This window comes from Chiloscyllium plagiosum, chromosome 1, assembly GCF_004010195.1.
Source record: "Chiloscyllium plagiosum isolate BGI_BamShark_2017 chromosome 1, ASM401019v2, whole genome shotgun sequence".
NCBI classification, from domain to species: domain Eukaryota; kingdom Metazoa; phylum Chordata; class Chondrichthyes; order Orectolobiformes; family Hemiscylliidae; genus Chiloscyllium; species Chiloscyllium plagiosum.
The window spans coordinates 94312233-94338037 of record NC_057710.1 but is presented as its reverse complement, the minus strand read 5'-3'; the positions used below and the strand labels follow the sequence as shown (position 1 = coordinate 94338037).

General features: G+C 38.6%; 1 protein-coding gene across 4 annotated transcripts in view; it reads right to left on the bottom strand.

Moving 5' to 3' along the window:
* The window catches only part of atp8a1 (ATPase phospholipid transporting 8A1), a 354037-nt gene that overhangs the window by 251228 nt on the left and 77004 nt on the right, over positions 1-25805 (bottom strand). For 3 of the 4 annotated variants that reach the window (XM_043691994.1, XM_043692004.1, XM_043692012.1), the window contains 2 exons: positions 15932-15977; positions 4936-4976 (listed from right to left, as the gene is read on the bottom strand). In XM_043691994.1, the coding sequence (XP_043547929.1) occupies positions 4936-4976; positions 15932-15977 (87 nt within the window). Of the gene's footprint in view, positions 1-168; positions 243-4935; positions 4977-15931; positions 15978-25805 lie in introns of those variants that run through there. The other variant, XM_043691984.1, reaches the window with a different exon arrangement.

Genomic DNA, 25805 nt, shown 5'->3' with positions numbered 1-25805 from the left:
TCAGAAACCTGACATTCATTATTAGGAAGAGACATTCTAAACAATAAATGAGAAATGCTTGCTCTCATTCCATTTTGCCTTTGATCCCATTTTCTTGGAGCAGCACCAGGACAGTGCAGGAGGTAGAGTGGGGCCATCCTCTACACAAGCATCAGCAGGCATCTCTACCTTGATGAGAGTAGTACAGTATCAGCAGGTATGAACTCTGTGCAATTTATTTTAACTATATCGCCAACCTCTACCTGCAAGAAAGAAACTATTAAGTGGTTAAAACTAGTATCTTTGAATGGTGTAGTAAACTGAATGCGATTTCATTAAGTTCAACAATATCTCATTATGGTTCTACTAAAGTTTTATTCATAAATTTTAGGGACTAGGATATATTAACAGAGGCGTTCTGAAATATTTTAAAATGCATACCACATGAATCACCTTAAAAACAGTTAAAATGATGGAATTGTCCAGGCTAAAATTTGATTGTGCTTTCTTCTTCATTTAAGTTATACTGTATATACATGAGAAATTGGCCACTTGATCCAACTCATCCATGCTGATGTTTCTGGCCCATAATTGCTTTCTCTTGATCATGAAAGTCTTCTATATATCAATAGTGAATATTCACTATATATTTCACTTAATTATAGGTGACATCAATCCTGTCCACACCAGAAATGCAAACAAAAGAATTATCCAGAAGGAATCAGTAGGTATGCATTCTCTGCCAATCTACTAGTTCATTTTGAGGAGGAAATGCACAGAGGTTGTGCTGTAAGAGGTCACTAACGTGGCAAACAGAGGGGCTGAGGTCTGGGGGTAGTCAGAGGTTCAGGAGCTTGGGAATGAAGTGAAAAAAAAGGAGAACCCCATAAATATTCTGCAGTAAACACAGTACCAATAACAAACTTGTCATCATGCAATGGACACTAGGTTAACATTAGGCTGAAGAAATGTGCATGAGGGAAAACCAGGTTCATGAGGCACTGGAATTAATACTGGGGCAGAAGGTTATCTTTTCAAGGTATGCTGAACAAAGTTGGGACTAATGCCCTCATGGGAGGATAACTAGTGTTGTGGAAGGAAGGCTTAAACAAATATGACAATATTGGGAAATCAATAGAGGTTTTTTTTTTAAACAAATTGATTTATCTGGTCTGAGTTTCGTAACAAGATCATTTACTGTTCCTCTCTAATCATCCATGAAAGTGGTGATGTTGAGCCTGTTGTTGAACCATTGCAGCCCAAATGGTGGAAGTACTTTCACAATGCTGTTAAGGAGGGACATCCAAGATTTTGACCCAATGAAGGAGGATACCTCCAGCTATGTCATGTGGCAAGCCACAATGCTGATTGGGGCAGCTTTCAAACAGATCTAGCAAGCTAAAAACATTAACCCATGAGGTTCTGTAGGCTATTGCTTGTGTAAGCACAGACCACTTCATTATCTGAAGAAGAGTTGCAAATGGAATTGAACACTGAATAAACAGTGTATTTCTGACCTTAATGAAGTAATAATTGAGCTTATGACACTAACTTCTGTACTGATGTCCTGTTGAAGAGATAGTTGGCTGCCAACAACCAAAACCATTCACTTTTTGCAAGATATGGTGGCAACCAATAGAGATGCTTTTAATCCCCAATTGCCACTGTTTTCAGTTTTATCAGGACTCCTTAATGTTACTTTTTTTCTGCCAAACCTTGCCTTCATGTCAAGAATAGTCACTTTCACCTCACGACTGAGAACAATCACTTCTGTCTTTGCTGGACCAAGGACGTAATGAGATCTGGAGCCAAGTAATCCAAAGTGAACACCAATAAGCATGAATAAGTGACCTTTGATAGCACTGTTGACTATACCTTCAATTATTCTACAAATTATTAAATATAAGCTGATGAGGTAGTGGTTGTCTGAATTGAATTTGAATACTTTTCAGACAACATATATCTTGAAGATTTCCACCCATTCAGGAGATTGTTAGTATATCTGTACTGAAACAGCCTGGCCAGAGAATTAGCTGGTTGTGGAGCACAATACCAATAAGAACAGAGATATTTGTTTTGATAAAAATGTTCTGGTGGGGTTCTTAACTTAAGGTGCTAAATGGTCACCGAAATAGACTTTTACAATCTTAGTTCATCAGTCTGAAATTAATTACATTTGTTGTTAATTATAAAGACAGCTCACAAAAGCAGTGCTTGGGCATAAAAACAATAGATTATTCCTATAAATGAAATCATAGAAAAGCAAACAACTGAGTAAAAGAGGGCTTACTGAATTTAAAAATGTTTTATTTTCTTTAGGTACATGATATTAAACTTTTGAATCAATTTGGCTTTACCGACAACATTTTAAGCCTGTGCCCAGTCACGTCTTTGGTGTAATAAATTTATGTTTGAATAGACTGAAGAAAGTGAGCAGCTAACTAGACTGGGAGTTGAGGGTCAGAGCCAGGCTACATTATCTCAGTAAGTTAATACTATAATTGACTGTGCCATGAAATCCTCTGCAGCAAGGCAGAAAGCATATTTTTTTCCCTCAAAGGTGAAGCAGTAACAATATTACAATGCACATTAAATGTAGCTAATTCAAATCTAAGAATGTGGGATCCCACAAACGTAACTCTCCTGGCCCACCAAATGGACTACCCCCTGGCCAAAAACAGAAATGTGCTTCTTCTTCACATGCAGGTTAAATACTTTTCTCACTGATATATGACTGAAACCATATATACCCATGCTGGAAATGTCGAATCTCCTGCTCCTTGGATGCTGCCTGGCTGGCTATGCTTTTCCAGCATCACACCCTTCAACACCCATCAAATTCCCAAGAATGAAATTTCATGCATTACCATGATCCAAATCATGCCACGGCAATGACGCACACTGTCATTATTCAACTGAAAATGATACGAACTTTGAGTGTTTGCACATGCACAGAATAATGTGGAAATCTAGAGGTTGTCTTCCATAGTATGGCATAGTCTGTTTGAATCATTATCTCCCCTCAAATCACAAATTTACAAGAACTTTCATTCTAATACTGTTTACCTCATTGCAAAGGCCCTGCAGAAAAGTACTTGTACAAGGTATCACTAGGTTTTAATGACATGCTAACTTCATAATTACTGCTAAGCATACTTGCTGGCTCTGAGAAGCTTGTTTTCCTTTACAAAATGTCAAATTTCTCTGATACTTAAATTTCCATTTTTAAAAAACATTTTTGAAAGTTTTTATCTTACCTTTACTTTCGCTTCCACCATGAAAGAGTCATACATTTGTCAACATCCAAATTAAAATTTAAGAGAATTAGATGTGTTTAATTTCCTGGATTTCTGTCAGTGATTTATTTTTTCTACTGAGGTTGGTTGCTTATTCACTTGTGGACATCAGTGTTGCTGCACAAAAGGACATGCTGCCAGACTTAAATGGTTGTCAGGAAAAGAGAAAGTCATGCCATAAAAAGTGCTAGATCTTTGCAAGCAGGTTTCTTTGAGTCAGCGACAAACACACTTTATCGTTGACTGCAAGATACTGGCCATCCATTGTCTGATCTACAATTTTATAATTATACATTTCAATGTGGAAAGGGGTTTGTGATATTTTTGAAAATTAAGTAAAACTAAGCCTACCCCAGAACCTGAAAAACAAATAATTTCTGGAACCATTAAATTCAGAATTATTCTGAGTTATTCTTTTTGATCATAGAAATTCACAGACAGCAAAAAATATTTCAGAACTCTCCCATTGACATATCAATAAAATTTAATTGTGCCTGCAGTCTGGTGCAGTGATATGTGCAGTCTCAGAACAGATTTTAAAACATCGCTGAGCTTAAAAATAGCACCAATATAAAGCTAGAGACTTATGCAGTGGTGCCACATAAGCATGTAATTCTTTCAAAAACACATTGCTCTATAATAAGTAGGCAAATAGACAATTCCTGTTATGATCATATATAGGCATAGTGTAGTAGTTTTGGAAAGGCACTTTTCCATTTATAATTTAAGAGGATCAGAATCCGAGATTTTCCTGCTTTACTGTATAAAATTTTAAATCCAACGGCTCTCATTAAACATTATTTCAGGTATCTTTCTAATTTACTCAGGAGAACTGGAATGAGGACAAATTAGGAAACAAAGTCAATTCTTTTTTGCCCAAAACATATAAACATAGATGAACATATTCTCTGTTGGAAGATCAGGCCAACTTTAAGTCTATGTTCTCAAAAAAACAGTAGATCATGTTCAATATTAAGGGTCTAACTGACTCAGGAAAATTTTAAAACATAAAAACGTTGTCACCTCAATACAAACAAAATGAAGTGGTATTCATTTGTACATGATAAAAGAACCATTACACAACTGCAGTTATGGCCCACCTTCAACCAGCAGAAATTCTTTTCTGCTTTGGTCATCGGCCATGTTCAACTTATTTCTCATTTACCATAATCAAACTAGCTAAGGTAGTTGTAATTTCATCAGCTAAACAGAATTTAACTGATGTCAATTAAACTGCTTTGCAGGTTCTCAAGAAACACCAGGAATAGAAGGGGAGTCAGATATTTTTCAATACTTTTTTTTCCTCGTCTCACTTCACGTATAATTTTCGTTTCATGCTTTTCGGTTAGGCAAACTAGGAGACAGCAGGAATGGATTTTGGATTTTTCTTTATTCTGTTCTCATAAACTGATCAAAGGAACATAACTATAAGCTGGATATATATTTGAACCAAATCATTCAACTGCTGCACTTTGAATATTTTGATAGGTCTCCAGTGAGTATTACTCACATCATCACTCAACAGCTTAGAATGCATTTTGTATACTTGTTAGAGAATTGAACAGCATAATAATCCACTCAGATTGCACAGCAGGTTAATATTCCTATTTATTTTATAGAATTTTTATTTATTTGACTATGATGGAACAATATTTCATACCTTTTCCCAGTGGACAATTTCCCAAGCACGATTTCTCAGCACTACGGATAAAATACGTTATAGAATTAAATATAAGCATTGACTCTTCACCAAAGTTGAAATAAGTCAAAAACAAATGGTATAAAAATTAAGAAGTTACTCTACTTATAAATTTTAACTGTGCTTGATCAATTGGAGTCCAGTTGCAATCAACATTGTGAAATATTGTACCTAGATTATAGTAGAACAGCTAAATATGCAGTAAGCTCACAATATTGTTAAGTATATCATTCTATAATTTTACTTTTAATGCTAAAATACATAATCAAACTTCCCTAAAATTATACAGGTCTATTAAGAATGGAATGCTTTGGGACAAAAAAAGAATTCTACACTGTAATGCCTTTACAGTAAGATCAATGAATTTAGTTCTAAGGGGAGGTATTAAACCTTATAATGAGGCTGCAGTGAGTGCTTTTATTTTGTTTCAGCAGAGATATCGATGCAAAAGCACAGAGGAAATGATTCTTCATATTCGAAAGCATAGCAAAACTAAAAGGACTTCTCAACTGAATTACAAAGAAGACAGCTGAAACAGATAAAACAAAGGATCATTTGATAGAGGTAACAATACATGAGATGCTTCAGTAATTCAGTGCTGCAACCACTGATATTTACAAAATCAGCAGTGATTTGGAAAAAAACACAGTCGTCCACATTTGTAGCTGATATTAAAGTTGGGGGGCAAGACTGCAAATAAATGAAAAACAATCATACAGAATGAAATAAACTGAAGTACTAATCAATGCATATTATTGACAATGTAAACAATTTGTGATAATTTGGCAGAATGCAACTTAAGGAACAGAAAACTGGTGAATACAATTTCAAGCCATCAATGAAGGGTTGAAACAGCAGTTGACTGAGCAAAAGGAGAACAGGTATAAACCTCAGGAACCGATATAGATTGCTACCTAGACCTATTAGTGTAGTTCTGGTTCCCATATAATAAAAATGATAGGGTGTATGAAACACATCTAAATTGAGAGCTGGAATTAGGCACCTCCATTTTGGGAAGTGACTTTTGATGCAGAAAACATTTACAATGATAAAAAACAGGAGAATTAAAAAAAAAACTTGCATCCCATAAAGCATCTTTAATCTCCAGAGACATTCCAGGGTAATTCACATTCATGGAAGTGTTTTTGAAATGCAATCATGATGACAGCACACATTTAAGTGCAGCAACCATTTAAAGATAATTAAATCACACAAACAAATTAGATCAACAAGTTGATCATTTCTAAAAAAAATTGTGATATCGGTTGAGGGACAGACATGAGAAAAAAATCCCCCTGCTTTTCTTCAAGTCATGCTGTGGCTTTTTAAAAAATGTCCATTCAGGAGCTTGCAGGGCCGCCTACCAATTGAAACACAGAACCTCTGACACTGCAGCATTTGCTCAGCACCAATAAGTAATAAACAGTAATGTATAACATACAATTTGTGACTGTGCTGTTGCAAACCTAGAAAAAAAAAAGAGGGTGGAATGTTAGAGAAATGTCAGAGGCTGGTAGAAAATGAGTACTAAGGGAGGCATTGAAATTTGAGAGGAGTTGGATAAAGCATAGAGGCAGATTACTGCCATCATGGGATGTTATTTCCTAGACACTAGGAGCGTCCAGATGGACTTTTACAGCCTTTGCTAGTTCTAAAGTTGGCACGCTTTGAAGGTGACTCTACTTGTCATGTCAGATGTTGGTTCAAATCCAGCCCAGAATGTCTGGATGACTGTATCCTCACTCTGATTATCTGGAATTTAGTAATATAGAACATAACCAAAACTCGAGAGAAATTTTGTTTTAAAAAATAGCTGTGCGACAGCAATAAACTCTGACCATCCAGGTAGAAGTTGGGTTCTGTCCCCATCAGTGAATGTATTTGTTTTCTTAAACATTAAAACAAATGAATACTGGAAAATTGCATTTCTACTTCTATCCAGTTCAATTAACAGGTGTCTATCAACGTTTGAGTGAATCAAGGTTTGAGCAGTCATAAGCCTGCTCCTAAAGGACATGGAATCGCAACATGAACTGCTTCTAATTCAGTTTACTTGTCACAATTATGAAGTACATTTACAGACAAAGAGCAGTTGTTGTTCTTCCAAGGTAAATGCAAAGCCACATTGAATAAAAGTAATAGATTCATTGTGTCATACAACATGGCCAACAGGCCCTTCAGCCCACCATGTGACTCCCGATCAACAAACACTAAACTACACTAAACATGCTTACTTGTACTCAGTCCATACCCTACAATGCCATGGCATTTTAAGTGCTCATCCAGATGCTTCTTAAATGTAGCAAGAGAACCTGCCTTCACCACCCTCTCAGGCAGCGCGTTCCATATCTCTAAAATGCCCAGGATGAAAAATATTTTCCTCAGATTCCCTCTAAACCACTTATTCCTCACATACAACTTATGCCCATGGTTTTAGATATGTCTGTTGTGGGAAAAATTTCTCATAATTTTGTATATCTTTATCAAATTCGCCATCAGCCTCCTCTGCTCCAAGGGAAACAAAACCAGCCTAACCAGTCACTCCCATCCGAGTCAACATTGCGGTGAATCTCCTCTACAACCTGGCCAATGCAATCACACCTTCTGATACTGCCATGACCAGAAGTGCACACAGTATTCCATATGTGATGTAACCAATGCATTTTAAATTTCAACAATACTTCCCTGCTTCTATATTCTACATCACTATCATCAACACCAGCAATTATTTTTGTTTTTTTCAGCAAACGTACTAATGATATCTTCTACATTTGCATCGAAGTCATTAACATACATTAAAGCAGCAACAATCCCACCACTGTTCCTTGTGGTACACTGCTGGTCACAGGTTTCCAGTCAAAAACAAACCCTCCACCATCATTCTTTGCCTTTCCCTCGTGATCCAATTTTGGATCCAGTTTGCCAACTTGTCTTGGATCCCATGAGCTCTTATAATTTGGACCAGCCTTCCATGTGGGACCATATAAACCATATTAACTGCACTAACCTCATCAATATTTCTTGTCAACCTTTCAAAGTATGCACATCCAACAGATGTCCAACAATCCATGCTGACTTTCCCTGATTAATTCCTGTCTTTCCAAGAGTGATTAATCCTGTCACTCAGAATTTTTTCCAATAATTTCACAACCACTGATGTCAGGCTAACTGGTCTGAAATTAGCTGGCTTATCCCTGCTGCCCTTCTTGAACAAAGGAACAATTTTACTCTGTATTTGACAGTTCAATACATGGCCTCATGGTTCTCAAGAAGAATACTGAATACTTGGATCAGAAATACCTTCATTCTGCAGCACTAATTTCCATCATTTGGATGAGCACAAATGTCAAATGCAAGAGGTAACCCATCATATAAAACAAAGATACTTCATTTGAATAGCTGCAACTTTTTAATTAAAAAGATGACTTGTGCTTTTACAATCTTTCAGTAAAGTTCATCTTAACATCAGATCCATTTGCTCTTCTTTCTTACCCCCACCCCCCAACCTTATCCCACTTTCCTTAGGGATCAGAAAAAAAAACATTGACATAAATGACACTTCTTTTCTGATTTTGCACTCTTGCTCCATTCATCAATCCAACACAAGTTACATCTCTAAGATGTGGAGCCGAGAGAACAGGAACTGAATCTGTATTTGTCATTCTTCATGTTATTGAGAATGAGTTGCATTATGTAAAGGAAAGGAAATGCTGAAGAAGTGTACATTTTCTTAAAAAATGTGTAGTGGAGCAGCTCATAATTAGGCCAAAGGGGTTGGGGGAGGTGGGGTAGTGGTGGCGGACGGTATGTCTGAGCAAACCTGAAGGGTTAGGGGGCCAGTGCCGCCGACACAACACACCACCTCAAGCCAACTCCTCTGCTCTTTGCAGCAACGCTTCAAACTACTTCTCCAAAGTTCGCATTCCTTACCACTAGGGACAGTCATATGGTAAATTAACCTCAGCAAAGGATACATTCTTGTCTCTCATCGATGTGAACACTCATTTCCTCACACGATTCTTATTTACTAAGTTCTCCCTTAAAGTTGTGATTGCATTTCTAAACGTCATGACTTTAAATGAAACAACAATAAGTGAAAGATTGTCTCCAGTAGGAATCAATATTAAAGCCATTTTGGTTACTATTTGCTCTGAAAAAGCAATGTACAGGTTGAAATGTTTGTGCAATACCAGCTGAAATACCATTCAAAATAAAATTAAATAACTAAATATAAAATAAACAATTCTTTGTTTTCTTCTAAGTGCTGAGAAACCCAAGTTAAAATTTTCAGTTCAAACAACGAACATTCCTAAATGCCTTCACTGATAATTAACATTACCTTTAAAACAAAATAAATCAAAATATCCCCAAAAAATGTAATATAAAAGTATAGTTATGACAAGTATCTTAAATTTATATACACCTCCATCTAGTGGCAGATGCTGTTTGATGTGGGTAGCAGCTGAAGTCTCAAAGTACTGGCACCAAATAACTTCTGTCACAGGTGGAACCAGGACTTCAGTTCAAATTCAGAATGACAGCCAGGACAGAAAAAGACACCGAAGGCTTTAAAGGTGAAGACAGAGGCAAGTGTGATGTCCTATGGGTAATATTACTGGACTAGCAACCCAGAACTTGTAGGTTAATTTTCTGGGGACATGTGGTTAAGTGTCACCCTGACACATGGTGAAATTTAAATTCAGTAGCGATCCAGAATTAAAGCCAGTCTAATGAAGGACATACAATCATTGTCGATTGTCATGCAAACCCATTTGGTTTGCTGCAGGAAAGGAAATCAGGCTACTTTAACTGGTCCAGTCTTCATACGACTCCAGACCCACTGAGATGTCTGAACAGAAGAATGAAGCTAGACAGACCAGCCAGTATCAACGTAAACACCAGAAACAATGATGCCGAAAACAGCCCTGTTGACCTTGCAAAGATTTCCTTACAAACATCCGGGGACTTGTACAAAGCTGGAGAGCTCTCCCACAGACCAGTCAAGCAACATTGCCATGATGGTATGATTCTATGACTACATGTATGACCCAGATGTCACATCACAATCCCTGGGTACCTCCATCTGAATTGCAGAGAAGACCCACCAAAGGTGACAGCACAGTTCTACATATTTGCAATGGAGCTGCCCTTGGCACCCTAAGTATTGACTCTGGACTGCACAAAGTCCCATGGCATCAGGTCAAAATAGTCAAGGAAACCTTCTGTAGGGTATCAACCATCAACTCCACCCTAACCCCACTCAATTGATGAATCCAGACGTCTCAATGTTTAACAGTTAGAGGATGCATTGATAATAGCAAGAGTGAAAGTGTACTCTTGATAATGGACAGAGTGGCTTGGTAACACCAATACTGATTGAATTGGTTAAGTCCTAAAATACATAACTGTTAGACTGGTGGTGAGGGGACCAACTTGAGGGAAAAACCTTGTCCTCATTAATTTACCTGTCCCAGATGCATCTGTCCATGACAGGATAGGGAACAGTGACCACACCAGTCCTAATGGAGATGATGTCCTGCCTTTACACTGAGGATACCTCCAGCTATGTCATTTGGCAAGCCACAATGCTGATTGGGGCAGCTTTCAAACAGAGCTAGCAAACTAAAAACATTAATCCATGAGGTTCTGTAGGCTATTAATAACAGGTGAATTGAATTCAACTACAATCTCTAATATTCTCTACCATTTCTCTTCCATTACTAGGACAGGAATCAACCCTGATTTGATGAAGGGTGCATGAGATTATGCCAGATAACACCAAGCAGGATCAAGGATGGCTAAAAATCAGATCTCAATCTGACGAAGTTACAACACCTGATTAATTGTGTGCTGAACAGCAGAAGAAGCAAATGACAAACAGAGCCAGGCAATCTCACAACAAAACCAATGGATCAGTTCTAAGCACAGCAGTCCTGCCACAGTCAGTCGTAAAGGTGGTGGACAATTCTATCGTGATGAATTCATTTCCTGACTCCCCGGTGTCTGTCCAATATATCCGAGGCACAAGTTGGCAATTAGAGGAAATAAACTTCATGTGCCTAGATAGTTGCGGTTTAAACAGTTAAGAGGCTTTGACACCGTCCAGGATAAATTATCCTGCACAAGTGACACAATACCAACCACCTTCAACATCCACTCCCTTCATCACTGACACACAGCTATTGTACTCTTTACAAATACACTGGATCAACTCAACAAGACTCCTTTGAAAGCACTTTTTATATTTTTAATTTAAGCAGATGTGTTTGTTGATTTTATGACATTATCAATACACGTCTAGCTCTTTATAAGTTGAGCAATTGTCTTCTAAAACAATGCTAGCATATTACATGAGTTCAATGGTTTTTGACATGCATCGTAGCGACTATTACTTTGTCACATTAATTCAAATTTTATACACAACTGCCTTGAAAAAGTGTCTGAAGCCAATTTCACAGCATTAGTTGCTTATTTTCTTTCGTAATAGCAAAGGATATTGAACTGTATCTTTGGAAAAAAAATACAATTCAATGTTGAGTCAGTTAATCCTAATGGAGATGGCAGTATCAGTGATATAATTGTCTTCAGTAGAGGTTTTGGGAAAGAAAATTAAAAATCTTTGAAGTTTCCATTATTAATAGCTGTCCAGTGATCACAGTTGGAACAATGCATAGAAATTGATCAAATAAAGGAAGAACAAAATAGTTTATCTTCTACCATGTTCACAACTACATGATTTACAATAATATTGGTGTTATTGACTAGTCATTGTAATTAATCTACATAAGTCGACAAAAGATCCAGGCAACATCAGAAAAACCCCAGAATTTTAGGCCCATAAGTTATCACCAATCCTTGGAGTGTTTGACACTCAAATGCGTTTTCCCTAGCTGTAAGGTCTAGGAGTAGGTGGAACAGAGAGTCCAACTGAGTTGAGAAAAGTTCTTCCCTTAAACGGCTTGGGAATTTACCAACCCATTCTACAATGCTTAATCAATGAGTGCATGCAAGATCGATTGATGTTTTGGTCACACAAGGCATCTCAGTATGTGAAGAGACTGCAAGAAAATGGAATCGATCTCAACGATCAGCCAAAATTCTAAAAATTGCTTAAGGGGATGTATGCCCCACTCCTGCTTCTACTTTTTAAGTAATCTTTGGTGCATAACACCTACCAAGTCATGTTTCAAATTATTTAATTGTTTTCAGAAAAGGTGTTATCTAATTTGCATTGGAGTAACTCAATGTTTTTTCCAATTTTTCTCAAGGAAATCTGTTCCTTAACACTTGCTCATCTAGGAGAAAGTGAGGACTGCGGATGCTGAAGATCACAGCTAAAAATGTGTTGCTGGAAAAGCGCAGGTCAGGCAGCATCCAAGGAGCAGGAGAATCTACGTTTCAGGCATGAGCCCTTCTTCAGGAATGAGGAGTAGGAAGAGAGCTTCTTCAAGGAAGGCATCCTTGTAAGAGGATTCGCAGTAGGTTAAAATCTTCTAGGAGAAAGTGAGGACTGCAGATGCTGGAGATCAGAGCTGAAAATGTGTTGCTGGAAAAGCGCAGGAGGAAGAGAGCTTCTTCAAGGAAGAAGGGCTAATGCCCGAAACGTCGATTCTCCTGTTCCCTAGATGCTGCCTGACCTGCTGCGCTTCTCCAGCAACACATTTCCATCTCTTCTTCAAGGAAGGCAAAGGAAGAGAGCTTCTTCAAGGAAGGCAGAGGAAGAGAGCTCCTCCTCCTCATTCCTGAAGAAGGGCTCATGCCCGAAATGTCGATTCGCCTGCTCCTTGGATGCTGACTGACCTGCTGCGCTTTTCCAGCAACACATTGTCAGCACTTGCTCATCTAGGCAGATTTCTAATCAAGAAGGCTGCTTGGTCCTGGCTGATATCGAGCTTGGAGATGGCTGTTGCAACAGCATTTATTGTGGCAAATTTAGACTATCCATTCAACTTGTCTTGAATCATATATATGTTAGGCTTTAATGATCTAGGATGTAGATAATTCACTGCAGAAATCCCCACTCTGACTTGCACTTGCAATCACAGCACTTATAACATTTATGTGGCATGGTCCAGTTCAGTTTAAGGTCATTGGTAACCCCCAGGACGCTGAAGGGTTCAGTAAAGGGCTATGACAAAGAGAGAATATAAAGTGGAGATGGCTCAATTCCAATTCACCATTGTTTGAAATTATCATTTACTCATGCGACACACAAATTATTTGTTACTCAATAGTCCAAGACTAAAAGATCCAGCACTCACTTCAGTATATGAGGAATTTGAGAGGTGTACTGAACATTGCGCAACCATAAACAAACATCACCACTTCTGACCTAATGGAGACGTCACTGATGAAGCAATTGAAGATGACTAGAAACTACCCACAGAAAATCATGGGGCTTTCGTAACGCAGTGATAGAATCCCAGGAGACCGGGGTTCAGGTTACACGTGCTTCAAAGGTGTTTAATAATATCTCTCAGCAGGTTGATTAGAGAATATTTACCCTCATAAACATTAGGGGTCTTGAGGTGCAGTAGTAACATGCCTACCTCTGGTCTAAATGGTTGAAGTTTGAGCTGCTCCAGATGTGTTTCACAATACATCTGAACAGGGTGATTAAAAATATCTTCCCTCAGAATATCAAGCAGCAATGTCTTGGCACAGAAATGACTGGCCTCCAAAAACCACAACCACCTTTCTTTGTGCCAGGTATGCCTCCAAACAGCTGAGATATCCAATTTCCCCACCCTGTACCCAACACCTAACTCAGCAGATTGCCAATTTCATCAGGGTAGCTTCATGAGAAGATCTGTCAAAGGCAGCCTTGATTTTCAGGTAGTGACTCTCAATTCGCCTTTGGAGTTCAGCTATCTGGTCCATTTTGTATCACAGATGTAAAAATTCAAGAGGCAAGTGGCCCTAGTTTAATATATTCTGTACAATAAAATTTTATGATTCTATGATTACAAAATGTGCCTTTAAGGAGGATTTATTCTGTCATGTTTCCTTTGAAAGCAAGTATTGTAAACTTGGAGCTGAACTGTCTGCTCTGAGCCAACCAACCAGTCTTTTCTCTAAAAGGTTGGAACAACAGAAACAGCATGAAAGGGTGGGGTCAAGCTCTCATTTTTACACACACACACACACACACACACACACACACACACACACACACACACACACAGAGTTTTCTATTGATATTCTTTCTCCTTGGACTGGAGAACTGCATGTAAGACCATCAATTTTACTAAATTTGCCTTTGCCAAGGGTGTATTTATGGGATGCTATTACATTGGGACAGTTGCTGTTCAGTAGTTAATAATCTATTATTCTGTTAAAATGTCCAATAGAGGTAAGATATTTTAACTACAGTGTAAGAATAAAGTGTATTTTGCTTCAAGCCTGGTAGTTTGACCAATGGAATTGCACCCAGAATTCAACACCTTACACTTGCCATTGAAAATAAGAGAAGTTGGTGACAAGGCTCTCTTAATATATTTTGAGGGGGTTTGGTCTGGTCCATAAAGAATAATGAACTGAGCAAGTTTATGTGACATTAATGTGCTGCTTGGTAGCACTGTCAACACTACTTTCTCTCATCTGTGATGATGGGGCAGTAACTGGCAGGACTTACTCTGATCCATTTTTATGAGCAGGGCATACCCGGACAATTTTCCATGCAGCTAGACAGACACCAATGTAGTAGCTGTACTAAAACAGACTACCTGATTGTGTGACTAGTTCTGGAGCACAAATAGTACTGCCAGAATGTTGTCAGGGCACATAGCCTTTGCAATATCCGGTGTCTTCAGATGCTCCTTGATGTCACATGGAGTGAACTGAATTGGCTGAAGGTAATCATCGCTGATGCAGACATGTCAAGAGGCTAAGACAGATTGTTCACTTGGCATTCTGGCTGAAGGTTGTTGCAAATACTTCAACTTAGTATTTTGCACTGATGTGTGGGACTCTCCAGTAGAGGATGAAGATATTTGTGCTAATTGTTTAATTGTCCATCGATAGCAGGACTGCAGTACTTGGATCCATTTATTCTTACAAATATCGGCCCATCACATTTTGCTTTGGCTGTTTGTCATGCAAATAGTCTTGTGCTATAACTTCACTATGTTAACAGTACATTTTTATGTTTGTCCTGATGCTACTCCTGATATGTCCTCTTGCACTCTTTACTGAAAGAGGTTGGATCACTGGGCTTTACACTAAAAGTAGAGTGAGATGAGAAGGTTACAGATTGTGGTCGAAGACAATTCTGCTGCTGTGGCTGTTAGCACCTACATATTTACCCTCCAGTTGTCCTCGACAAAAGTGAAATAATTCGTCTAGATTTATCTAGCTCCTGTCGCATTTTATAAGTAGTTGCATCATCCTTCAACCTTCTTCTGAGCCTAATATTGTGTCATCCCATGTTAAGCCATAGGAGACCATGTATTCAGCTCAGTTGTGGAGCATTTTCAGCCCAACCTCAAGTTCTGACAAAGATCACTGTTAATGAAGCAGTACAAGGTTGGATAAAAATCTAGCATCTCTATATTTAGTCAGTAAAGCAGTGTGACATTGAGAGGTGGTAACTTCAATGAAAAGATAAACAAAATATCGTAATGCAGTCCTGAAATTCTCAAGTAAACATAGCAAAAAGTTGGAAACATACATGCAGGGCAGTAGCATTGGAAAACGAAAAAGTGTTTGCATCAGATTGTGACTTGATGGAAGGTTCTATCTAGATTCTTATGAAAGGCCAATCTGAAACAAATTCTGTTTCTCCCCACATGGATACTGATGGATCGGATTATTTTAAGAAAATATAACTCTATTTTCATATGAAAGCAAACATAGGTCAAAACTGAGGAACTCTGCACAATTTCAAAAAAATGGCATATATTTGGATGACTATTTATTTTACATGTAAATAATAAATAATTTCAAATCATGCTCCTACCTTGTGCTTTTTTCTTGTTCACTCCACTATCAGCATTATGTCTTTTCTGTATAAAAACACAAATACATTAGACAAATTCATGCATATTCTTTCAGAAAACCATAAGACCTCTTTTCTCTGCCAATTTTCACTTCGCTCCTTCTCAGATGGTAATGGATTCCTGTTGGATTACAGTGCCATAATTCCCAGTTATTCTCCAGTACGTTGTTCAAGTCACACCTCATCAGTCAGATTGCTGTGGGAAAGTGCCACATTTGACCTAGATTTGAATTTTCCTAGAATTTGCTAAGTTATCAGGGTAAAATGAATTCAGCATCTTGCAAATGTTAATGTTGGGGTAGGAGGTAAAATTAGCAGGTGAAAGTCAGAATTATTGCAGCACAGAAAGAACTATTTGGCAGATTGAGTCTATGCCAATTCTGCAGAGTGATATCGTAAGAACTCCTCATCTCTGGTCATAGAAGATCTTTCATCCTTCTCTCCTATACTTTATACTTCAGGATTCAACACTGAGTTCAACAACTTCAGAGCGTGACTGTCCTCAATTTTGATTATATTCCTTTTGACCTCTGCAGTGACTTGCTTGTATAGGTTTACTCTCAGCAGAACTGACCTATTTTCTACTAAACCTCTCCTCTCTCATTAACATTCCCTTTGCCTTTTCTCTGGGTACACTCTATCTGTTCCACTCACTCTTCCTATCCTTTTGTCAACAGCATCATTTTCCAGCCATCTGTTCTTAAGAGGAGTAATTTGGATTCGAAACACTGACTCAGTTTCTCTTCACACATTGCCAGAAGGGCACTTTTTTTAAAATTTCAAGCCCTTCTCTCTCCAGCACCTACAAATTTCCCTCTAAGCCACTCACTATCCTAGTTTGGAACGATACACCATTTCTTCACCATCACACAGGGACAAACTCTTAGAACTGTCTCACAAACATCACTGTTAATGTAGCTGCACCATCACCATGAAGGTCACCTAGAGATGAGCAATAAATGCTGGCCCACATCCACTAAATGAATAAAGAAAATGTAAGAAGGCTGCATGCTCCAGAGGAAGCATGACACAGAAATGGCTTTATCAACAATGTGACACTCTGCATCATGGGAAAAGTTCATGTCTCGTGCAAAAGAACTTGCTGCCAGTAATGTGTACATGATGTATTCTGAAAGATTAAACTACTGTGCATGCCAACAGACTGCAATGGCAACTGTGTGAATTTAAAGAGAAGCTGCTGCTACAAATAACTATATCTGTAAGTGAAGTGAAAACTAAGGGAACTTATTGGGGCGACACGGTGGCTCAGTGGTTAGCACTGCTGCCTCTCAGTGCCAGAGACCCAGGTTCGATTCCAGCCTTTGGTGACTGTGTGGAGTTTGCACATTCTCCCAGTGTCTGCCTGGGTTTCCTCTGGGTGCTCCAGTTTCCTCCCACAGACCAAAGATATGCTGGTTAGGTGAATTGGTCATGCTAAATTGCCCACAGAGTTAGGTGCATTAGTCAGAGGGAAACGGGTCTGGGTGGGTTACTCTTCGGAGGATCGGTGTGGACTAGTTGGGCCGATGGACTTGTTTCCACACCGTAGGGAATTGAATCTAATCTTATGAGCAAAGCATTGGGGCAAAACTTTAAAACAGAAATGATAAATTACACTGTAAAAACAGCCTTTCGGTCCAACCAGTCTGTATTCTATTTTCTCTCTGATCCAGCAAATGATCCCAATCACTATACATACTTTTTTTTCATATCCCTTCATCCTTTGTCCAACTATTATTTATTTACTCAAACTAAACCTAGTTCATGCCTCAAATACTGACTCCAAATTTTGCAGCCTCACAACACTGCATAAACAGCGATCTCTTCCCTATTTGAAATTTCAAATTTACTTAAATGCTAGAGTCCTCATGTTCTAAGGTCCTCAACCACTAAAAACTGTCAGCTCCTTTCTACCTATTCTATCATTAAACTATTTTAAATATCTGTATCCTGTAATTCATTAGAAGCAAACAAACTGAACAAGTAAATTATCAAATTATTTATTTATTGTTTATAAGACAGTGGGGAAAAGTAAAGTTCCAAGGAGGAACAATCAAGTAACTTTCACCTAAGTATGGGCCTTGCATATTTAAATGTCACTCCAAGGATTTATTCAAACTAAGTTAACACTTTCAGTTAAGTATTGAGGGATACTGTGTTGTTAAGGTGCTGACTCTTAGCAAAGGTTTTCAATCTGAACCATTCATGCAAAACAAAATCTCATGGTATCATTTAAACATAAAAACTAGGAGTTGGAATAGGCCATCTGGCCCTTTGAGCCCACTCTCTGCCATTCAATAAGATCATAGTTGATCTTTTTGTAGCCTCAGCTCCACTTACCCATGCTCTCACTATAACACTTAGTTCCTTTACTGTTCAAAACATTATTTATTTTAGCTTTAAAAGCATTCAATGAGAAAGCCTCAATTACTTCACTGGGGAGGGAATTCTATAGATTCACAACCCTATGGGTAAAGAAGTCCTTTCTCAATTCATTCTTAAATCTGCTTCCCATTATTTTTGAGGCTGTGCCCTCTTGTCCTAGTTTCACCTGCCAGTGGAAACATCCTCTTTGCTTCTATCTTATCCATTCCCTTCATAATTTTATATGCTTCTATTAAGATGCCCCCTCATTCTTCTAAATTCTAATGAATATAATCCCAATCTACTCAGTCTCTCCTCATAAGCCAAACCCCTCAACTCCAGAATCAACCTGGTGAACTTCCTCTGCACTCCCTCTAGTGCCTACATATCCTTTCTCAAGTAAGGAGATCAAAACTGCACACTATACTCCAAGTGTGGTCTCACCAGCACCATAAATAACTGCAACATGACCGACCTCCCTGCCTTTAAAATCAATCCCTTTAGCAATGAAGGGCAAAATTCCATTTGCCTTCTTAATTACTTGTTGTACCTGCAGACCAACCTTGTGATTCATGCAAAAGGACACCCAGGTCCCTCTGCACGCTTCAATTTTTTTTTACCATTCAAATAATCGTTCTTTTTAGTGTTACTCCTATCAAAGCAGATGACTTCACATTTATTAATATTGTACCCTAGTTGCCAGACATTTGTCCACTCATTTAAACTATCTATTGTCCCCTGCAAAGTTCCTCTGCACACTTTGCTCTACCATTCATCTTAGTGGCACCCGCAAACTTAGACATTCTACACATGGTCCCCAACTCCAAATCATCCATGTAAATTGTGAATAATTGCAGTCCCAACACTAATTCCTGAGGCACACCACTAGTCACTGATCACCAACCAGAAAAACACTTATTTATCCGCACTTTTTGCTTCCTGTTAGTTAACCAATCGTCTATCCATGCTAATACATTGTCCGTAACGCCATGAATCTTCATCTAATGCAGCAGCCTTCTGCGCGGCACCTTGTTGAAAGCCTTTTGGAAATCTAGATACATCACATCCACTGGGTCCCTGTTGTCCACTATGCTTGAAATGGCTTCATAGAATTCCAGTAGATTAGTTAGTCATGACCTACCTTTCATGAACCCATGTATCTGTCCAACAGGACAATTTTTATTTAGATGTCTTGCTATTTCTTCCTTGATAAAAAATTCAAGCATTTTCCCCCACTACAGAAGTTAAGCTAACTGGTCTATAAACTCCTATCTTTTGTCTAGCCCCTTTTTAAAATAGTGGTGTCACATTTGCTATTTTCCAATCTGCTGGTCTGCCCCAAAGTCCAGTGAATTTTGGAAAATTACCACAAGTGGGTGGGTTTGCTATTTCTCCCACCTCTTTTAGTAGCCTGGGATGGATTCTATCAGGGACAGGAGACTTGTCTACTTTTAGCTCCATTAGCTTGCAAAACACTACCTCTTTCTTGATAATGATAGTTTCTAGGTCCCCACCCACCTTAGGCAAAAGTGAGGTCTGCAGATGCTTGAAACCAGAGTTTAGATTAGAGTGGTGCTGGAAAAGCACAGGTCAGGCAGCATCAGAGGAGCAGGAATATCGACGTTTTGGGCAAAGGTCCTTCATCAGGAATGGCCACTGTTTAAAGGGCCATTCCAGCACCACTTTAATCTAAACCCCACCCACCTTAGTCTCCTTGTCAATTACTGGCATGTTATTCACATCCTCCACTGCGAAGTCTGACAAAATACCTGTTCAATGCCTTGGCCATTTCCTCATATCCCATTACTAAATCCCCCTTCTCATCCTCTAAAGGACCAACATTTACCTTAGCCACTCTTTTTCATTTTATATGTTTGTAGGAACTTTTGCTATCTGTCTTTATAATCTGAGCGACCTCAATAAGTACTCCCCGCACTTTACTCAATCTTCATCCTTCAAATAACATCACTCACGCAGATTAAATGATGATTCATTCCATTGCCATGTAGGACATGGCTATGTACAAATGGACTGCAAGTTGATTTATAATACACTGAGTAAACTTCAAAACAAATTCCTTTGTTGGTACTTTGTTACACCCTTAGGACATGAAGGTGATATAAATGCTAATGATTTTCTAATTGATTATTATTTTAATTTTATTCACTGTGAAAATGATTATTCATGAATGATGGAATGCAATATAATAGTCATAGCTAAATTGTTTATTGCTCTTTTCGATTATAGAAAACAATATACTATATATTTTTATTAGCAACTTATGCCCATCAATATTGTAACAATTTCTAATCCCAGCAGCAACAGGCTGTCTTTATTCCTCTAAAATGCAGAATCGCTACATAGAATGCAAACACATGATTCAGAGGAACATGTCTGAACTTAATTTATTGCTCACCAGATAGTTGCTCGTCAAGGCAAATTATTTCACTATTTCTTCAAGCTTGCATAATTAGCTACTGTACTGTCTCACCATAGAGAAGATATAACTGACTAACAACTTGTTCACCTTATTACTGCAAGAGTCTTGACTTCCTTTCAAAACAAAAACATGCCCAAATTAAGGTGTGAAGTCTCCACCATGGTGTGGGATGGGTATGTCCATGTGGCAATTCAAACAGCTGAGGTTTTTTTTTGGGTGCCACAAACTGGATGTATTTCCTCGATTCACAACACTTCTATCATATTGCTCCGTAAGGTAAAGAAACTAAGACAAAGAAATTTAGTAAAGATTTATTTTTGTTAGCACTGTTCTTTCCCCAGCATTTGCTGACACAGAAAATAGTTTATTTGATAGCGTACTCCATTCCAGTATCTAATCAGTGTCTTCACTGGCAAATTGAACAAAACACACCTCTCCCAGTGTTTTTGGGAAGACTATTTTGACTGTTACCATTTTTGCAAAGCTGTAGTCGAACTCAGTATCAGGGAGGCTATAGGCCTCATCAGACACAAAGAATTGAGGTTTTAAAAAAAAAAGTCATTGTAGCTTTAATCAAAGCTTGTTCCTGGTCTGATAAATGCATGCATGGGTCAGTACTCATTTGAATGTTTGAGCTCAAACTTTACCAGTTACCTAACTAACATTTGGAATGATCAAAGGAATTTTAGTTGATTTAATGAGCCATTCATGATTGAGACAATGCTATTAGCACATGCTACTGGCAAGTAAGTGAATCACACATCAACCTGTGGATCAGTTGATTATACACTCACCTCCAAGTTAACAATCACACAACACCAGGTTATAGACCAACAGGTTTATTTGGCAGCACTAGCTTTTGGAGCGCTGCTCCTTTATCAGGTGGCTGTGGAGCATAAGATCATAAGACACAGAATTTATAGCAAAAGATTACAGTGTCATGCAACTGAAATGATGTTTTGAACAAACCTGCATTGTTGTTAAGTCTTTCATCTTTTAGAATGGGTTGCAGATCTTGGTTCACTAATATGTAAATCCCAGAAATCCCAATTCTGCAAATACAAATTCACCCCATACACTTGTGTGTTATGCATGCATGTGAGAGCGAGCGCAAGAGAGTGAGAATCGGAGTGCATATGGGAGAATGAGTGTGTGTATTTACGTGTGAGAAAGCATGGTAAAGTTTGTGTGGGTGGGTGTGATGGAGTACAAGCCTGAGAGAGAAGGTGTGTGTGTGTGTGTGCACTCTCTCTCTCTCTTTCTCGCTCTCTCATGCATGCACGCACACACAAGTCTATGGGGTGAATTTGCATTTGCACAATTATATTTGCAGATACATTCTATTTTGCTCAAAAAATGCACAGTCTGCAGGCAGTCAATACGTAAATTCCACTTTGGAAATAGAACCAGTCTGACTCAAGATTGAGATACAGACAGACTCTAACCTCACACCTTTAATGCATTGTCTGAGCTGAGATTACACCTTTTGTTATAAAACCTTAAATTGATCTCGAGAAGGTGACTTAAAGGAAGTTCTGGGATTTACATATTAATGAACCAAGATCTGCAACCCATTCTAAAAGATGAAAGACTTAACAACAATGCAGGTTTGTTCAAAACATAATTTCAGTTGCATGACACTAATCTTTTGCTATAAATTCTGTGTCTTATGGTCTTACGCTGCACAACCACCCGATAAAGAAGGAGCCAGTGCTTCTAAATAAACCTTTGGACTATAACCTGGTGTTATGTGATTTTTTAAAACTTTGTCCACCCCAGTCCAACACCAGCTCCTCCATATTGCTCTCCTCCAAGTCAGATCGGTCCGGGTTCAATCCAGGGCTTCAGCACAAAACCAAGACTAACACTGCATTGCTGAACTGACAGAATGGTGTATGGTAGGAGCTACTTCTTTCAGATAAGATGTTGAAGTCAGAAAGCTGTTTAGCATTTCAGGCACATATAAACACTATTTTGAAGAAAAATATGGAAGCATTCCTGGAAAACATTACAGTGTCAAGTATACAGGGAATTTCAAAAGAGAGAGGAATGAGGGGGAAGAGAGAAATAAACCTAAAAGTAAATGTCTGGTCCGATAGGCTGGAAGGCAGAAGTGAATTAAATCAAAAGAAGATCATGTTGCAAAGTGCAAAGAGTTGGCAATGGGAGAAGAGAAAAAACAAAAGGTGGGGCTAAGCAGACTTAAATGGCATTAGCAGAATTAACACTGATGGAAAATAAGAGCAGTACTTATGATCTAAACTTGTTGAACTCAAATGTTCCATCAAGTTTCATTAGAACAATTAGGACATTGGACAAAGGGATCATAATGGAAATAGAGTGGAAAATTAAAGTGGCAAGCATCTGAAAGGTCACATTAGTTGACTGAACAGAAGTGATTAGCAAAACAATCAGCTGAATAACATTTAGACTTCACAATGTTAAGTATACTCTTCATGAGCTACAATACAGCACACTATTTTGAAAGAAGTACAAGTCAACACCGATCATGAGAGGAGCACTTGGATGACCGAGATGATGTCATGTGAAATAATTGCACAGAGGCCAGTATCCACTGGTGCACAGTACACTGGGTGTGGCCAGCCAGCTTGGAGTCAGTCCTCTGAACTGAGGCGATTCTAATCTCCTGGCTTTTCTCTACAGAATCAGTCATCCCTTTTACTGAGAAATAATTCAAAACTTGAAGACCATTCCTATTTGCCTCCTCTTCCATATTGTCTTTGTACCATGGTTGTTGAGTGTGGCGAAAGTGAGGTCTGCAGATGCTGGAGATCAAAGTTGAAACTTTATTGCTGGAACAGCACAGCAGGTCAGGCAGCATCCAGGGAACAGGAGATTCGACGTTTCGGGCACAGGCCCTTCTTCAGGAAGGGCCTGTGCCCGAAACGTCGAATCTCCTGTTCCCTGGATGCTGCCTGACCTGCTGTGCTGTTCCAGCAATAAAGTTTCAACTGTTGAGTGTGGCACTCAGTGACTGGAAGGACTGGCTGAACTGTGTATTGCAGAGAGACTGCTGCCTTGATACGACTACTTCTTGAGGCATCTTCAAGTTTCTCCAGGCTTTTTTTTTTACTTTTTGCAGATACTGAAAACCAGAGCGCCACAAAATCAATATAACCCTTTCTCACAATAAACAAAAAAAGAGTAAAACACAGGTTGCTACCAGCCAGTGAAACAATGGTTTCCCCAATGAGAACTGGCAGGTCAGGGCTTTCCTGATTGGTGTTGTGAACCTGGGCCAATCAGGTAACTTGGTCAACAAGGTCCATCTGGCTCCAATTACTACAGCATGGGGAGAATATGTGCTCGCATATGAAAGGATCACAGGAAGGGAAATCAGTGTTAGGACCAATGAAAAGTGGATGAGGTTGTCAGAGACAGAATTTGGAAATACTGAGAGAGAAAGATAACTTTAATGTGGCAAAACATTGGGAGTGGAGGAGATGATAGGATTACCTGTTTAAAACCCCTTTTATAGAATAGAACCATATGACATTGGATGCGATAAACATCCAAACCATCTCTAACACGGTCAACCTCTGCCTTATTTTGCAGTTTCTTCAACCATCGTCACCAATCAAAGCTATGCCAACCAGAAATCTTAGCTCAGACCCAAAAATTCTGATAGAGTATTTATTAAAGGATTCATGTCAGTAATAACCTCTATTTATGTACAGTCTTTTAAAAAGTCTTAAGACATTTTGCAGTAATATTCTAAAGCAAACATTTGTAATCGAACCAAAAAAGCCAATATTAAAGCAGATGACCAAATTCTTTAAGGGAAAGGTTTTAAGGAGCATCTAAAAAGAGGAAATAGCTAGTGAGAAGAAGTTTTAAAGAAGGAATTCCAAGGCTTTGCAGGTATTCAAAATATATAATAACCAATCAGAAGGCAATTCAAATTAAGAATGGCCAAGATGTCAGAATGAGAAGGAAAATGGACATGAGCTATTTGATACCCCAAAAATGGTGCTGGCTGAAATGCTCATATTTGTACAGTAGACACAATGGATATGGATCATAGTCAGGTAAATGCATCCTCATACCAGTATACTAACATATCAGCTGATAAAGTACCATCATCAGTTTAAAGCAAAATTAAAAAAGGCAGGAGCTCTTCAGAATGTACAGAGTTAACAAACATATGCTCATGATAATAGAACTCCCCCATACCATCTGGCTCTTAAGCACTCCTATTGTTCTTGATTCCAGTACAGATTAAGTGCCCATTAAAAACTTAAATTTGAGGTAGCAACCTCCAATGGTCCTATAGAAGCCACTTGTTTAGAAGATCTTATTTACACACAACTATCCTAAATGTAGGAGATCTGGCATCAACTATGCTCAGAGTAGTCTAATTCCATGAAGGAATCTCAAACAGAAATTGAGCATTCTACTCACATACGCAAAGAGTATAATTTCTGTTTCAGACACTGCCATATGGCTGTCAATTCCTGAACTTAAACCAAAAAGTCTCAAAATTCACCCCACCTGCTTTGGAACCTGTTTGACACCTACCCCTTGGTTGCTTCTTACACATTAGCCACCAAAGGAGGTTGAGGGGGTGACCTTATAGAAGTTTATAAGGTCATGAGGGACATAGATAAGATGAAGACAAAGGCCTTTTCTCTGAGGGGAGTTCAAAACTAGGGTGCATATTTTTTTAGGTGAGAGGAGAAAAATTTAACAAGGATTGGAGGTCAAATTTTTCACACAGAAGATGGTTTATATGTGGAATGAAGTGCCAGAGGAAGTGGTAGATACAGGAACAGTTACAACATTTAAAAGACATTTGCACAGGTACTGAATAGGAGAAAGTGAGGACTGCAGATGCTGGAGACCAGAGTTAAAAAATGTGATGCTGGAAAAACACAGCAGGCCAGGCAGCATCTGAGGAGCAGGAGAATCGACGTTTCGGGTATAAGCCCTTCTTCAGGAATGAGGCTGGTGTGCCAGGCGGGCTGAGATAAAAGGTAGGGGGGGAGAGGCGCTGGGAATACGATAGGTGGA